The 15475-nt window shown below is 38.9% G+C and overlaps 2 protein-coding genes across 3 annotated transcripts in view; one reads left to right on the plus strand and one right to left on the minus strand.

Annotated features, from left to right (window-relative positions):
- The window catches only part of ARHGEF17 (Rho guanine nucleotide exchange factor 17), a 297301-nt gene that overhangs the window by 85316 nt on the left and 196510 nt on the right, over nucleotides 1–15475 (plus strand). The gene's annotated exons all lie outside the window — the stretch shown is intronic.
- The window catches only part of FCHSD2 (FCH and double SH3 domains 2), a 164163-nt gene that overhangs the window by 65522 nt on the left and 83166 nt on the right, over nucleotides 1–15475 (minus strand). For both annotated transcript variants that reach the window (XM_069883336.1, XM_069883335.1), the window contains exons 4-7: nucleotides 8099–8175; nucleotides 6477–6621; nucleotides 1841–1974; nucleotides 468–522 (exon numbers count right to left, since the gene is read on the minus strand). In XM_069883336.1, coding sequence (XP_069739437.1) covers nucleotides 468–522; nucleotides 1841–1974; nucleotides 6477–6621; nucleotides 8099–8175 — 411 coding nt within the window. The remainder of the gene's footprint in view (nucleotides 1–467; nucleotides 523–1840; nucleotides 1975–6476; nucleotides 6622–8098; nucleotides 8176–15475) is intronic.

The following is a 15475-nucleotide window of genomic DNA, read 5'->3' on the forward strand; positions in this document are numbered from 1 at the left end:
TCTACAACCTCCTTTCAAGTAGTTGTAGAGAGCAATGCGGCCTCCCCTCAGCCTCTTCTTCTCCAGGCTAAACAACCCCAGCTCCCTCAGCTGCTCCTCATAAGACTTGTTCTCCAGCCCCCTCATCAGCTTTGTTGCTCTTCTCTGGACTCACTCCAGAGCCTCAACATCCTTCTTGTGGTGAGGGGCCCAGAACTGAACACAGGATTCGAGGAGCGGTCTCACCAGTGCCGAGTACAGAGGGAGAATAACCTCCCTGGACCTGCTGGTCACGCCGTTTCTGATACAAGCCAAGATGCCATTGGCCTTCTTGGCCACCTGGGCACACTGCTGGCTTATGTTCAGTCGCTGTCAACCAACACCCCCAGGTCCCTCTCCTCCAGGCAGCTTTCTAGCCAGACTTCTCCTAGTCTGTAAAGATGATGTCTCATAAAATCAGCAGCAAAACAGGCTTTTCTTATACTCACCTTTACACTTGCCTTCTGCAAGCTTATTCTTGACTGAAAAAGACTAAGTTTGGACCTGAAACAAAAATTAACAGAAGATATTACTGTCCTATACCATTTCTACCAAAGTACAGGATGAACAGGCCACTGCAATTCACTTCTGCAAAATTTTGATTGAAATAATTTAATTTGCCTAATTTTTTATTTGTATAGTTCTAAGTAAAGCTTAAGGATCAAGGAAAACATTATGAAGTATGTTGATTTACATCAATATTATCTTCATTGCATGTTCTGAAATCTTTTGCACAGCTTCGGAACAGAATTTAAATATATCTTGAAGGGAAAGCGAGCGGCAGCTGCAACTGCTAGCACAAAATGCTATAAATTTGAACTACTGGTGATCTGAAAAAATATTAATGGAAAATTATGAGTAATTATAGCCCAGGAATTTTGGAGAACTACTTGTGTGCACACACATATATTTAAAAGCAGAATTGCTCTGATTTTCACATTTGGATTCATGAAAGAGAAATTAGAGAAGTACTTTTTAGCTCTTTAAAAGTTGGTGGTTTAAAGAGTAAATAAGAAAACAATCAAGCAAATAGCTATTTTAACTTGAACAATACTGCAGTATGAACCTATCCCCAAATTTCTAAGCCTGCGTTTTTAGTTTGGGTTTTTTTGTTTTGGTTGGGTTTTTTTCCTTGCTTCAGGTATTACAGGTAATCTTGTTGAAGTTCTTATTTTCATCATCCAGCCCTCAAACTGAAAGACAGAAAAATTCTCTAATGAAATCATAATTTTTCATTCCCTGACAACAATTCTGAGTAATTTCTAAAAATAAGAAAAATAAATAAATTTTATAAAAAGGATGAGGCAAACTGCCATAAGATAAGCCAAACTCCAAACCGAAAACATGTAAGTTACTTGCTTTCCTGAAAAGAAGAAAATCAACTTTTTAGGGTGCCACGGAGCATAAAACCTAGAGCCTAAAAAAATGATCTTAAAAAATAGAAAACAGTGTCCCATCCCCTCCATCCTCCAAATGGACTGATAGGAAATTTGAGATCTGTGGAGAGAAAAGGATGGAAGCAACATTTAATATCAAAGAGTGCCAGCTCACACATTGTCCCTTGAAAAGGTCAAACTAAAGCAGTTTGTTTAATTTCCTAAAGAAACCTGCCTCAATGAGTAATACTTAACTGTCAGAGTAGCAGCATGCTTGAAATGGTTACAAAAATGTATATAAGCAAAAAAGACAAAAAAATTGGCACAAGGTCACTGAAAGCAATTATCTTTCTTCTAAAATAATAACAAGTGTAAAAAGTAATACAAGTACAAATCTGCTTTACATGCATGCAATTATTTATACATATGCTATTATAAAAACATACTTGGCCTCAATATCGGCTTTCTCCCGCACTGCTTGAGCCATCTGTTCAGTCTCAAAATATTTCTTTTTGCCTTTAGCTAAATCTTTTACTGTCTCTTGTAATTCAGCTTGGATCCTTGTCAACTGGTCCACGCACTGAAAAAAGCATTCAGGAAACAAAACGCTAATGTTTTTTTTTGCATCCAAATAGTACTATCATCATTGTCATAATTTTACTACTATATATTGCATTTTTATATGAAACAACACAGTCTTCAAGTCACTCTTGGTCAATTATTCATGTCTTTCTTTTAAAGCTGATCAGAACATACAACCTTCTTTCTTTCTTTCTTTCTTTTTGTTGCTGTTTAAATATTCAAATTCAGTGATAACTCACAAATTAAACGTAAAAGTTCTGCAAACTTTGGATGATGTAAGTAGTTGAAATAATTGGGTACAATGGGTAAAATCCAAAGGCAATCTACACGAGATGATAAAAAATGATTAATCTTTTCTTTTCTAAAATTTAAAACATAAGGCAAAAGCTACCCTGTAGAACACAACAACAAAACAACAAGAATAATCTGAGAAACATTATTTTAAGAGCTCATCTTTCTCTAAGTATTTCAAGAGCTTTTCAACAAATAGGATTACATCAGAAATCAGTGTCATTCACAAAGAAAACCTGGAGGCTTAAAATGCATAGCAAGCTAGTCAGTGAGTGAAAGTATTTCCATACATTTTCAATACGATCCAACCAGCTTTAGGATATATATTTCAATGTCAAAAATAATATCCAAAGGAATAACAGAAAAATTACTGTACTGGTTTTGGCTGGGAAAGTACTAATTTTCTATGTAGTAGATAGTATGGTGCTACATTTTAGATTTGTGACCAAAACTGTGATAATAACCCATGGAAATCTTAGCTAACTGCTAAGCAGTGCTTAAACGGCAAGGAGGTTGGGGGTGCACAAGGTGCTGGGAGGGGACACAGCTGGGACAGCTGACCCCAACTGTCTAAAGAGGTTTCCCAGACCATAGGATGTCATGTTCAGCAACAAAAAGCTGTTGGAAAGAGGAGGAACAGGAGACGCTTGGAGTTACGATATCTGCTGTCCCAAGGAACTATTATGCATGACAGAGTGCTACCTTCCTGGAGATGGCTGAACACCTGCCTGCCAGTGGGATAGAGGGAATTAATTCCTTGCTTTACTTTGCTTAATGAAATTGTCTTTATCTCAGCCCAAAAGTTTTTGCACTTCCACCCCTCCAATGCTCTCTCCCATCCTGCTCGAGGGGAATGAGCGAGTGGCTGTGTGGGGCTGAGCTGCTGACTGTGGTTAACCCCAGCAATTACTAAAATGTTCAGCAATGCTCAAACACTCTATCAGCTTAGAAAAAAAAATTCTGGAAAAGGATCTTTGTTAAGCAGAAAGGATTTACTTAACAACACAAATGTGAACTATCAACGTCTAGAATTATACTATCTTCAAAAGAGTTTTGTAAAGATTTTCTTTAACCGAAGCTACCTTGAGTACATATAAGAGTGCATTTATACTTAATTATAGATATTACAGACTAGCTGTGGTCAATGAAGGCTCCAGGCACCACTTGCAGGCAGAGCCTCAAGCAAGATTAAGGAAAACAACTTGCCTTTCAATATGCCTTTCTGTCACTCAAAGACCAGACACAAGATCCCACCATCTCTTTTCTCATCATTATCACATACTTGACTTCTCCCATTCAAGGTGCCCTACATTTTCCTCTTACTGAACACCACTCCTAAACACCTGAAGTTTATCATTACACTGATTATTAATGCATGTAACCTCCTTTCCAAGCTTTGTAAGACTAATAAGGTGATGTAGTACAACAATTAAACATTAATTTCGCAGTCTTTAACTAATGTTAAGCCAGCCACCTGCAAAAAAAACCAAACCCTACTTTTTATTTCATTCAATAGAAATTGCTCATCTTCTCATCACACAATTCTGCTCTAACTAAAAATCAAATTCCTTCCTGGCTACTAGGTACATAAAAATTCATACAAATTCACACTAAATCCAGTATTTGATGTGTGCAGTCCAATATAGCAATAGGCTTCATAAGGCAAGCTTCACGGTGGGTGGTTTGGGGAACGGCATAGGACAGGATTGGGTTTTTTAAAACCTCTGTGTTTATGACAGAAAAATCAAAGATATAAAAATCTGTATGTATTGGACAGCTGACAGAGACCTGAAATATTTCCAAAAGAACTAGGGTTTTGCTACTTCAATCGGTATTTTAACCCTCGAAGCCCCCTGCCAGCATCAAGAAACCAAAAATATCAAATAACCCCAGTTGCTAACAAAATCATTTTAAAAGCATAGAATAATCTTGCTTTTGCATCTCTGAAGAATAAAAAACCGTCAGGAGACTGGATGCCATTTAGGGGTTTTGAGTTGGGTAGACACTGGCTGTATGTAAGAAGCTGTTTCAGAGAGCTGAGAGATGGTTTCTTGTTGCATTGCTTCTATGCAGATCAATTTTAACCTATTTGCCTTTCAGTCTTCTGATACAGATCCATGCAAACGTCTGCACTGGTGGACACATCATCTTTCCTGAAGATACTTGATGAATGTACATTGTAGCTCTCCACTTTCTCTTCCAATTCCAACATATGAAACCATACATCACTCATGGGATAAGCTTACAAAGTCTCTGGGGAAAGACAATGGTAAGGGGTGGGCTGCTACCCTCAAAACAGCCTTCTCATCTGTGTCCAAGAGCTGCTGAGGGAGGGACAGGATTAGTTTCCTTAAGAGGCCAGATATGGTTTAGAGTCATGCTCCAGAGTCACCCTGTGATTTAGCAATATTTTCAGCAAACTACGGTGAGCTTTTCTGAAATTGTTCCAGTTTAGTATTAAAATGGGTCATAAAAATGAAGTTTCTATATGCCATCAAGTCTAGGAAGTAAAGTTTTACAGAAACATCTGGAAAATGAAGATGTCATCTCGTCAAAAGCAACTCAATACCTACTTTAATGCTGGATGGAGATGCTACTTCTAATCAAAACTCAATTTTAGGTGGACATTTCAGTGTAAAGTTATAGGTATTTTACTGACAATGAATTTCAGTTCTGATAAGCTTGTCTGGATGGAAGTCAGCATAATATGTTATTTATTTGTTTGGAAATCCAAAGGAAGAGTGAAAGACTGCACTGTATAAAATAATAAATTTGTTGTGGAGGAAAATTAATACCACCAAGCGGATGGTTACTCCATGTTGTAGAAAAACATAATTTCCGTTGCTGATTCATAAACAGTGAACCATCAACACTTGCAGAAAAATTAAAATGGTGATTATTTACCCAGCAAAGACACTATAAAATTCCTACGGCATTGTTTGGAAAGCTTCATAGGAAAATAAAATTATATAGGACAATAAAACAACACCATTAATAAAGTTAAATTTTCTTCCACAGAAACATATATAGCACACATTTCTAGAAGCTATACAGTAATTTGTTCAGAAACTGAGAGCTCATGTTACACTAAAATCTATTTAAAAGTCTGTAGTCAAATATTTTACAAAATACTACTGTAGAACATATAAGTAGGTAAGCTACAGTTAGCTGTTCTCACTTTTTTAGCAAATAAAACTGAAATGGTGTGTTGTTTGGGCTTTTTGAACCTTGGATGGATCATTCGTTCAATGTTCCTCAAATTAAACCCAGAGGGTAAATAATAATAATGTACGGGAGGAATATTTACAGCTACCAACCAATATCTGAGTAAGTGTATTCCACGAATGTTTCTACTTCCCTCCTTATGTTATGCTTCGTCCAATCCACACCGTGAGCATTTGAAAAGATCCAAAAATGTATGTTCGGTGCAGTAGTGACTTTTCGTAAGCTATGCTCACTCTTTAAAACATGAGGCTTTCTTCTTGCTTCAGCGAAATCCACAGAATACAAACACAAAATAATTCAAATATGAAGAGCACTTAGCTTTACATAAATATACATCACTGTAGTGTTAAAACGTGTCTTACTGCCTTCTGGAAACAGATGGAACATCACATATTATTTGAAACACAAACTGTAATAAGAGGTATGATAGAGATCTCTTAAAAGATAAAATACAACAGCCAATTAAATTAAAGTCAAACTTACTGTTTTCCTTGAACTACACTGTATTCTTTGCATGGATTAAGAGATCAATTACAGCAGCTTTTGGAATGTTTACTTGTGATGTCTCTACAGAAGGTGCATGGATAAACTGCATTCTACATCTTGAAGACTGCACAAATCACCTCTTCAGGTTTAACATACGCCTTTTCTTAAAGCCAGAACCTATTCTAACAAAAATGCACTTGCAAGTGTCATTGCAAAACCAATTCAATCTAATTGCCACACCATGATGTTAGATTTGCAGAGACAGCTTTGACCAACTGTGTATCTCATTTTATAAGACTCACTTGAAAGCAATTTTAATTTCAGATAACACAGCTCAGAATTTTTATCACTCTTCAACAAGCTATTTACTTTCATAACAATGTACGTAAGAGGAGACTGAAGAGTATACATGTATTTTAGAAGTGCCATACTAGAAGTTTTCTAATAACCGTTTCTTTCTAGATAAAAACAACTTAAGTTCAAAGAAAGTGCAAATACCTTTTTCAACTGCTGTTCCTTAAAGCACCGGACAGTCCTGGCTGGCTCAGAAATTAAGTTTTTATAATTCTCACAGATATTCAGGCGGGACTGGGCCACTTGCATTGTGCCTTCTAAAAGTGATTTCCAAACCGAGTACATGCTCCTAAAATAACGCAACACAAAAAGGTTGTGGGTAGGAAGAAAGAGAGGCCAGGTATTATGCTGAAAATATGGGTCAGTTTACATAACAGTAGTACACACTCTTCCAAGGATTTCTTTTAAAAATAACGCTAAAGCATAATTCGTCATGCTGATCTAGAAAATACCTGCACTTTTAAACAAAACTTTTAACTGACACTTTATCAAAAGTAAAAGTTTTGTCTTCAGTCCCTGTATTGGGATTCGATTCTTTTGGCAAACATTTTTTGTTAAACTTATTGCTCCAGTGGGACAGACCCTACAGAACCCTGCAGCCAGAGCCAGATGAGATGTTCACAATTTTTATAAGATCATGGGCTTTGTGATTTCTAGTATCTTGCAATCAAGCAAACTGTTAGAGACTGCTCATCAATTTTGCCTCAGCTAACTGCAGTCTCTTCATGATGCATAACAGGCCAAAGACAACAACCACTGCTGTGTAGTGAGCTTTGCAGGGCCAAAATAATTCTCTACAAAAGCTCGGAAGTGCACAAGTCATAAGGAGAAGGTGGAGCAAGGAGAGCAGGGAAAGAAGGCAACAAGATCTACCCTGCAGATAGCAGAAAGGAAAGTTTGCTAGAGCTTGCAGAGCCCAAGTATTTGGTGGTAGGGAGGGGGCAGCACGTTTTTGGAGAAGACCTGTGGACACTGTGGGTGAATACGATGGCATGAAAAGTTTGTTGGGTGGGGAGCAAACTGCAGATGGGAGGGGTCTATGTGTTGTGTAAGCATTTTTATACACTTAAGACTGATAATTCAGTTTATTTCTTCTTAAACACACAAGCAATGAGAAGGTACTGAAAGCCCAAAACACAAACTTATCAACAATTTCTTCCTGTTTGAAATAAAACTTGTCAGAATACAAAGAACACATTAAAATTAAGTATCCTGAAACTTCTGCAAAATATTTAGGAGGCACGACTTAAATGTGGGAAGCTTTCAGAAACTCAGTTATTTCCGCTTTCATGTTGTGATCCACCTTTCATGTTAACAAAACTAGATTTAGTAAACAACTGTTTCTTGCTTTGCTTCCTTGCTGTAAGATGTGATCTTCATGAAAAATGTCCTCCTAAAAAGAAATCTGTTGCTGTCCTTTCCTATGAAGAAATCCATGTTTATTACTCTAACTTTAAAGCTATTTACTGAAATTTATATTCAGATACACACATTATTACCCAAACAGGGTGCACAATTTTAGCTGCCGTCCTGTCTTGCTATTTTGTTTTTCCAATATTCCTAAATTTTTCAAGTCATAAACATCCATTTAAGACTAATCTCAACATTTCAGGCAAAACAAAGCTTCATTTTTTAACTGGCAATGCTCTACAAAAAGAAAAAAAACCTTCAACTGCACAAAAGCAGTGTTTAATTGTTGAGTAAAATAATTACACAAATTGAAATTATAAAGACAGCCATTTCGAGATATCCAACTGTTAAATTACCTATAATCACTTCGTTCATCAACTTTTATTCCAAGCCAATCTTTCTTTAAGTATTGGCTAGCCAGCTTCTGAATGCTCTGTTAAAAGAAGAAAAGAAAATGTTAAAAATAAAGGGTACCTAAAATAACATTTTTTCTCCTATATAAGACAAATGATAACACAACATATAAAGAAACAATCAATCTATACCTAAACACTACAGTGCAAGACTGTCATTTTTATCCCTTTTTATATCTCTGTTTGACTTCCGTTTTTGTTAAGATCAATTAATGCGTTTCATATTACTATTTTAATCAAGAGAGACTCTTGGTGAGAACTACACTGAAAATATTTCTGCACGTGAGTAACCCCAGCAGAACCAATAATACAGAAGATGTTTGAGCAGTGTGAAATCGGCCAGAAATATTGCAAGTAAAATGTCTCAATTTGTCACAGCTGTAAGAATCAGAATTTTTATTTAACTGAATGAGGCCACAGGGTTCTTAGAAGCAATGAGATATCTGGTCATTTATGTCCCTAGACTGAAATGTCAACTTTGATTGTTCAAGGTCACCTCATTACCAGTGCACTGAAGCTGTTCTGCTGCTCACAGGATCAGGCCTTTGCTCAGAGGATTACAACAGCCTAGACTGAAAAATGTAGTTCATTTTTAATTATTAATGTTAATTACACTCTTTAGTCTCTACATTCCACTCTGCACAGTCTCAGAAAATCAATAACAACGTTTTTATATTCAAGCTCAGAGAGCAGTGAAATTTAATTTGTAAACAATGCAAGCGAGGGGGAGCCCCTCCTTCACCTTGTAAACTTGTTTAACAGCATACATCACTTATGAATTGAGTACCCTCAAATGGAAAAGAGGATGTTTATTATCCAGCTCACAGAGTTAAAGAACAGGTTTACACATACTAAGCAGGGTTCCTTCTTCTTCAGAAGAACCATCACCAGAGAAGCATTCCTCAGCTTCTCTATTAAAGTCCATTTAGCAAAGAAGTGGGAGACTTGGGTTGAAATTCCCTTCCCAGCTAAGAAAAAGCAACCCTACAGATGCTTTCCTGAAGAAAAGCCTGGGGTGAGAGTTCTTCACATCCAACCAACTCACCAAGAGGAAAGGTGCAGCATCAATTGTTTAATTTTTTCAGCTTCTGTATTTAAGATCCCATCACCTGCTAGGACAGCCTTTACCTTCTCTTAGAGAAAAGTATCAGAGGTATCTCAGGAAGCACAAGCAGACTTCCTTCTTGTCCTTCCAGCACATCTGATGCTGAAGTTTTATTACTGAGCTTATAATGTGATGGACACATTCACACAGAAAAATGTTAATTGTTGCTAAGATATCATTAGGAAGAAACTTATGCTCTGGTCCTTCCTATTCATAAACCTGTTTCACTTTGGAGTACAACTCCACTGGTCTGAACCAATCTGCTGAGCTGCCTACCAGCTTTCAGTGTTAACGATCTTTACAGCCAGGTTTACGCTAATAGTCCTTGTGAAATCAATTGTTGAGAGCTGTTATTTCCTATTCTGAGCGCCCACATCTTCCCAAGTTACCCTCTGTGATTTCCATGGCACTTTTTGCTCAATTAACAATGGTTTTCAAATTCCACGTCAATATTTCATTGTAGATATGAAATAGTTGAACATACCCATTCACACATAGAGTCAGCATTTTTTTTCACAGGTAAACTTAGGTCTGTAACTATAAATCCTTTAATTTCCATTTTGCAGTTTCTTCCATTTTTTTTTAAAAAAAAGATGCATAAATAGTGTCAGGTAAGTGTTAAAAACTCCAGAAGAAAAGGAAAAATAGCATTTCCTTTAGCTCTGAGATTTGCAGCTTCATTAGATACCCTCACCTGGTGCTATTTTTATGTTTCCATCTCTTCTGCATCAGATTCCACCTACAAGATCTGCCCCAAGATGCTGAACAAACACAAAACTAAACATGGAGGAAGCTCATTGGCAGCTGAGCACAAGCTATGCCAAAACTAAAGACACAAAAAAGTCACAATGGGGATAAATAAAGCCATTTCTGCACTCAGAAACCCTGTTACTGATGTCAGCAAATCAACTTTAAAACTAGTCTGATTAAATGAGCCTAACCATTTATTTCCATATGGAACAAGCTTGCCATCAAAATCAATGAAACACCGAAGAGAGAGCTCCAGCTGCATAGCAATGAGGCCTGATCATTTAGTATTTGTTCATGAAAACTGATAAACCAAGTGTGGGCATTTCATACAAAACTGCTGTAGGTGAACATACAGTTTTCAATTAGACCTGTACAGTAAGTTTGCTTTCTTCAGCTTTATGCTGAACGCATCTTCTTTTTTGTATGAGATCTTCCTTGTTCTGTTCTCAATAACACTTCTTGTTTTGCTGTACCAAAACAAAGAATACCACTGTTGGGCTCAAGCAGGGAGGTCAACTGATTGTTTAACCTTTGGCATCGCGTGACCTCACACGCAGCCTAGGAGTGTGCTTGTTTCTTCCTTGAAGGCGCACATCGATCATGTTTAACAGGCTTGAAATAACAATATTTAAATGCAAGAATAAATTTGTAGAGGCAAGAACAGAAGTTTGTGCAGGATGTTCTCCTGATTTCAACATAGTTTGATGACACATCTCCTTAACATTTATTCAAAAGTAACTTTGGAGAAAGGGGACTGAGCTGCACTGAGTAAAGGCGCTATCAAGAATTACAATGTAAAACCCTATCCAAAGCTGAGTGAAACCCATAAAACTTCTCCTTCCTCTCAGTTTCATTGGGTTACAGGCAGTCGGAGTGTCCCAACCTAAAATCCTGTTCAAAGAAGCAATTTTATAAGATCAGTGTCTCTCCAGCCCCAGAGCCATGTGGCTCGTGAGCCCTGTTTCCCACTGCACTGGGTACCTCCATGTCCCATGCAAAGGCACAACTTTGCCTTCGCTGAAACAAATTTTAAGAAAACTATGAAAACCACGAAACTACAAAACCAGTTTGTTCTTTGATGGCTTTCAAACAAGAAAGTCTTTTGACTTCATTTTTCCACTTCATTCGAAGGTGTAGATCATCACATTTGAAAAAAAGTTCAGTTAAATATTTTTGAATGGTAATAACAAACAATTTATTTTAAAGTACATCATTTTAAACCAATAATTATTGACATGAAAGGTCAAAAGTGCCTGGAATCTCCTACACACACTGTGCAAACTCTGTTCACCCTTTGTCAAAACAAACTTACTTGGTGGCTCTGCTTATGTGTATTATCACATTGCACAGGATTTAGAAAAAGCAAATAAAAAATAGTGTAAACGGGCTTGGCTATCACATAAACCCAATTTTTGCCTATCTGAAGAAAACGCCTGTCATTCATCCATGTCTTGGTTTTCCCTTCCTCCCCCCATCAAAACGCATGTTGCATCGCTAAGCTACAAACACATTAATATCACACATTCATGGGTACCACAACTGCTTGCAAATCTGCCTAACAGATGGATGGATAGGACATAAAATTGTGTCAATTGATCATCCAAGGAATCAACAGCTAGAAATTAAATTCTGCTGAACAGAAAGACCATAAAAAAAATCAGCACAGTTTCAAATATGCTCAAGTTCATATTTTCCAGTGCTGCAGCTCTTATTTGATGTTCCCTATTACCAGACTTTACCTCAAGTCTATTTATTGGTATTTTCTTCTAAGGCCAGTTGTGACAGACTTTGGGGGAGAAAAAAAATAAATTTGCTATAATACTAACTGAAATGCATTATCAACAGAAAAGGAAAGAGAAAGATGTCCCAAATTAAAACATCATTGATGGAAAAGCATGCAGCTTTTAAAAAGACACATTAATTACACTTTTCAAAGCAGCCCTAAGATCATTATGTGTAGTAAGTGAGAGGTGCTGATGACAACCAGGTCCCCTAAAGCCTATCACTGATGGCAGAAAGCACAGTAGCTGATGCAACACCACATTTTGGAAAACATATTAACCAGATAGATATAGTGCTCTTTCATTTAGGAAGTTTCAATATCTTGCATCATTTTGATCAGAGCAGAATCCATCAATCAACCCCTTATGACTGCCATTTCTACAAATAAATCTACACTCTGCTGTTAATGTTTCAGAAAAAAGAAACCGTGAATTGAGAAGGACAGAGAAATACTGTCCTCTAAGACTCAGCAATCCAAAGAACTCCCATAAAGGCTGTAAGCAAAAGACTCAAACAACCCCTCCAAATGTGAAGAGGAAATGGAGGTTAGAAAACAAAAAACAGCCAGAAAGTAAGGTCTTCAGCAACAAGCTAAATGTGAGGCTGGCAGGTAAGAAAGGTACGTGGGCAGCAGCTGCTGTAACAAGTCTATGATTTAAAATCTTTCTCCAGCAGCAGCGGTGGGACCTGAAACAGCAGTGACAGAGAAGATACAAAGGAGAATTACAGCAAGAGAAAATAGGAGAGTTCCTACCTGAAGCCAAGTCTAGTAAGGAGAGTTGTTCCCTGCGTGTACACCCCCATGAGCTAGAGAAGCAGAACAAAGCTCCCAGGATCCAAGAGGAGGTGGTTAGAGACTGCTTGCCCAATTATACACCCACAAGTCTATGGGGCCAGATTAGATCCACCTGAGAGTATCGAGAGAGCTGGTGGATGTGCGGGCCAAACCCCTTTCCATCATCTTCCAACAGTCCTGGAAGACTGGGGAAGTCCCACTGGACTGGAGGCTGGCTGATGTTGTGCCCATCTACAAGAAGGGCCGCAGGGAGGACCCAGGGAACTTACAGGCCTGTCAGTCTGACCTCAGTGCCAGCGGAAGTCATGGAGCAGGTGATCTTGAGTGCTGTCATGAAGCACATGCAAGAGAACCGGGTGATCAGGCCCAGTCAACATGGGTTCACAAAAGGCAGGTCTTGCCAAACTAACCTGATTGCCTTCTAGGACAAAGTGACTCGGCTGCTGGATGAGGGAAAGGCTGTGGATGTGGTCTTCCTGGACTTCAGTAAAGCCTTTGACACAGTTTCTCACAGCATTCTGCTTCAGAAACTGTCAGCCTCTGGGCTGGACAGGCGCACACTCTCCTGGGTGGAAAACTGGTTGGATGGCCGGGCCCAGAGAGTGGTGGTAAATGGTGTGAAATCCAGCTGGAGGCCAGTGACAAGTGGGGTTCCCCAGGGCTCAGGGCTGGGTCCAGCCCTGTTCAGTGTCTTTATCAATGACCTGGATGAAGGCATTGAGTGCCTCCTGAGCAAGTTTGCAGATGGACAGTAAGCTGGGGGAAGCGTGGATCTGCTGGAGGGTAGAGAAGCTCTGCAAAGGGATCTGAACAGGCTGGACCGCTGGGCAGAGTCCAGTGGCACGAGGTTTAACAAGGCCGGGTCCTGCACTTGGGGCACAACAACCCTATGCAGTGCTACAGACTAGGAGAAGTCTGGCTAGAAAGCTGCCTGGAGGAGAGGGACCTGGGGGTGTTGGTTGACAGCCGACTGAATATGAGCCAGCAGTGTGCCCAGGTGGCCAAGAAGGCCAATGGCATCTTGGCTTGTATCAGAAACGGCGTGACCAGCAGGTCCAGGGAGGTTATCCTCCCTCTGTACCCGGCACTGGTGAGACCGCTCCTCGAATCCTGTGTTCAGTTCTGGGCCCCTCACCACAAGAAGGATGTTGAGGCTCTGGAGCGAGTCCAGAGAAGAGCAACAAAGCTGGTGAAGGGGCTGGAGAACAGGCCTTATGAGGAGCGGCTGAGAGAGCTGGGGTTGCTTAGCCTGGAGAAGAGGAGGCTGAGGGGTGACCTCATTGCTCTCTACAACTACCTGAAAGGAGGTTGTGGAGAGGAGGGTGCTGGCCTCTTCTCCCAGGTGGCAAGGGACAGGACAAGGGGGAATGGACTCAAGCTGTGCTGGGGGTGGTTCAGGCTGCACATCAGGAAAAGATATTTCACGGAAAGGGTCACTGGTCACTGGCAGAGGCTGCCCAGGGAGGTGGTTGAGTCACCATCCCTGGAGGTGTTTAAAGGACGGGTAGACAAAGTAGGTGCTCAGGGACACACGGTTTAGTGGCAGATAGGAATGGTTGGACTCGATGATCCAAGAGGTGGTTTCCAACCTGGTGATTCTATGATTCTAAGTCTTGAGTTGGAAAGCTAATGTCCTGTATGTTTAACATCCATTATCTACTACATGATATTAATAAACTATTTTTCTAGTCGGAAGAACAACTTTTCCAAGCACTGGCCGCCAGTGAGTGACAAAAAGTAACACTATTTTCTTTCCCCACAGATTCATGCACAGCAATTTGCTTTACTGATCCTTGAGATCACTGACTGTGTATCATGTGCTGCAGCAGCAGCTTTCTGACATTATTTTGTTTACTAAATGGCATTATTTTGTTTGCCAAGTACTCTTCTGGCAGGCAAACACTCCTCAAGGGAGAGGTTTTCAGCATCTACCTTTTTAGTTGACTTCTCTGGGAAGAGTGAGATTACTTCTGACTCAACTGATTCCACAGAAGTTTAGAAGCCAGTTGTACTATTCAGTATGCAAACCAAGGCTCTCCAATTGCAGCAAGAAAAATTAATACGTTTATTATGTCTAAATTCTTATTGTCAGACCCTTTCATTGCTTAAGCATAAGACAGCTTTATTTTGCTTTATGTTTAAATGAAAAAAAACTGTTCAGTAATCTTGAACCAGTATTATTGTGAGTTGCATGTAAGATGGAAAACTTTTATTTCAGTACTGTTGGTTCTTAAAAAATAAAACTGAGAGTTACATTAAGACTTCCTTGTCATTGTAAAGACAATAGTTTGACGGATATCAGATATTTTTAAAATCACATTTTTAGTTGTAAGAGAGTAAGACTGACTGAGAATGAAAAATTGCCATATAATGAGGATCTTCCAAAAAGAGAAGAAAAAAAACCCCTACACAACTGAGCTATGTGAAATTTCTATACTTTGAGGAATGCTTCTACTACAAGAAAGAAAAACCTAAATGCATCCAAAAAAGTCAGATGCTTGTGTTTTCCCAATGCTCTCAAATTCTTTTCCTATGTAAGACTTCACATGACTTTCAAGCTCGGTGAGCCTGACTCACAGAAACAGCGAAATCCTTAGTGCCAACAATTTCATAGACAGCATTATCAATCATACAGATTTTTTTTCCCACATGTTTGAAGAATAACTTGAAACATATTTTACACTGTTGCTAGTCTCTTCAAAACATTTGGGCAGGGAGAAGGGAATATGTGGGAGGGGAAAATGCAAGGAGGTTTGCATAGTAGGAAGAGGACTCCAGCTCCTGAATAGAGAACAATTTAGTCTCAATATTAAATTCCAAGATAGTTATTAAGTCTTCCCAGTGATTATTTAAAGTGATATTTTATTTACTAGAACTAGATTCAATA

The sequence above is a fragment of the Phaenicophaeus curvirostris genome, chromosome 1 (assembly GCF_032191515.1).
Source record: "Phaenicophaeus curvirostris isolate KB17595 chromosome 1, BPBGC_Pcur_1.0, whole genome shotgun sequence".
Taxonomy (NCBI): domain Eukaryota; kingdom Metazoa; phylum Chordata; class Aves; order Cuculiformes; family Cuculidae; genus Phaenicophaeus; species Phaenicophaeus curvirostris.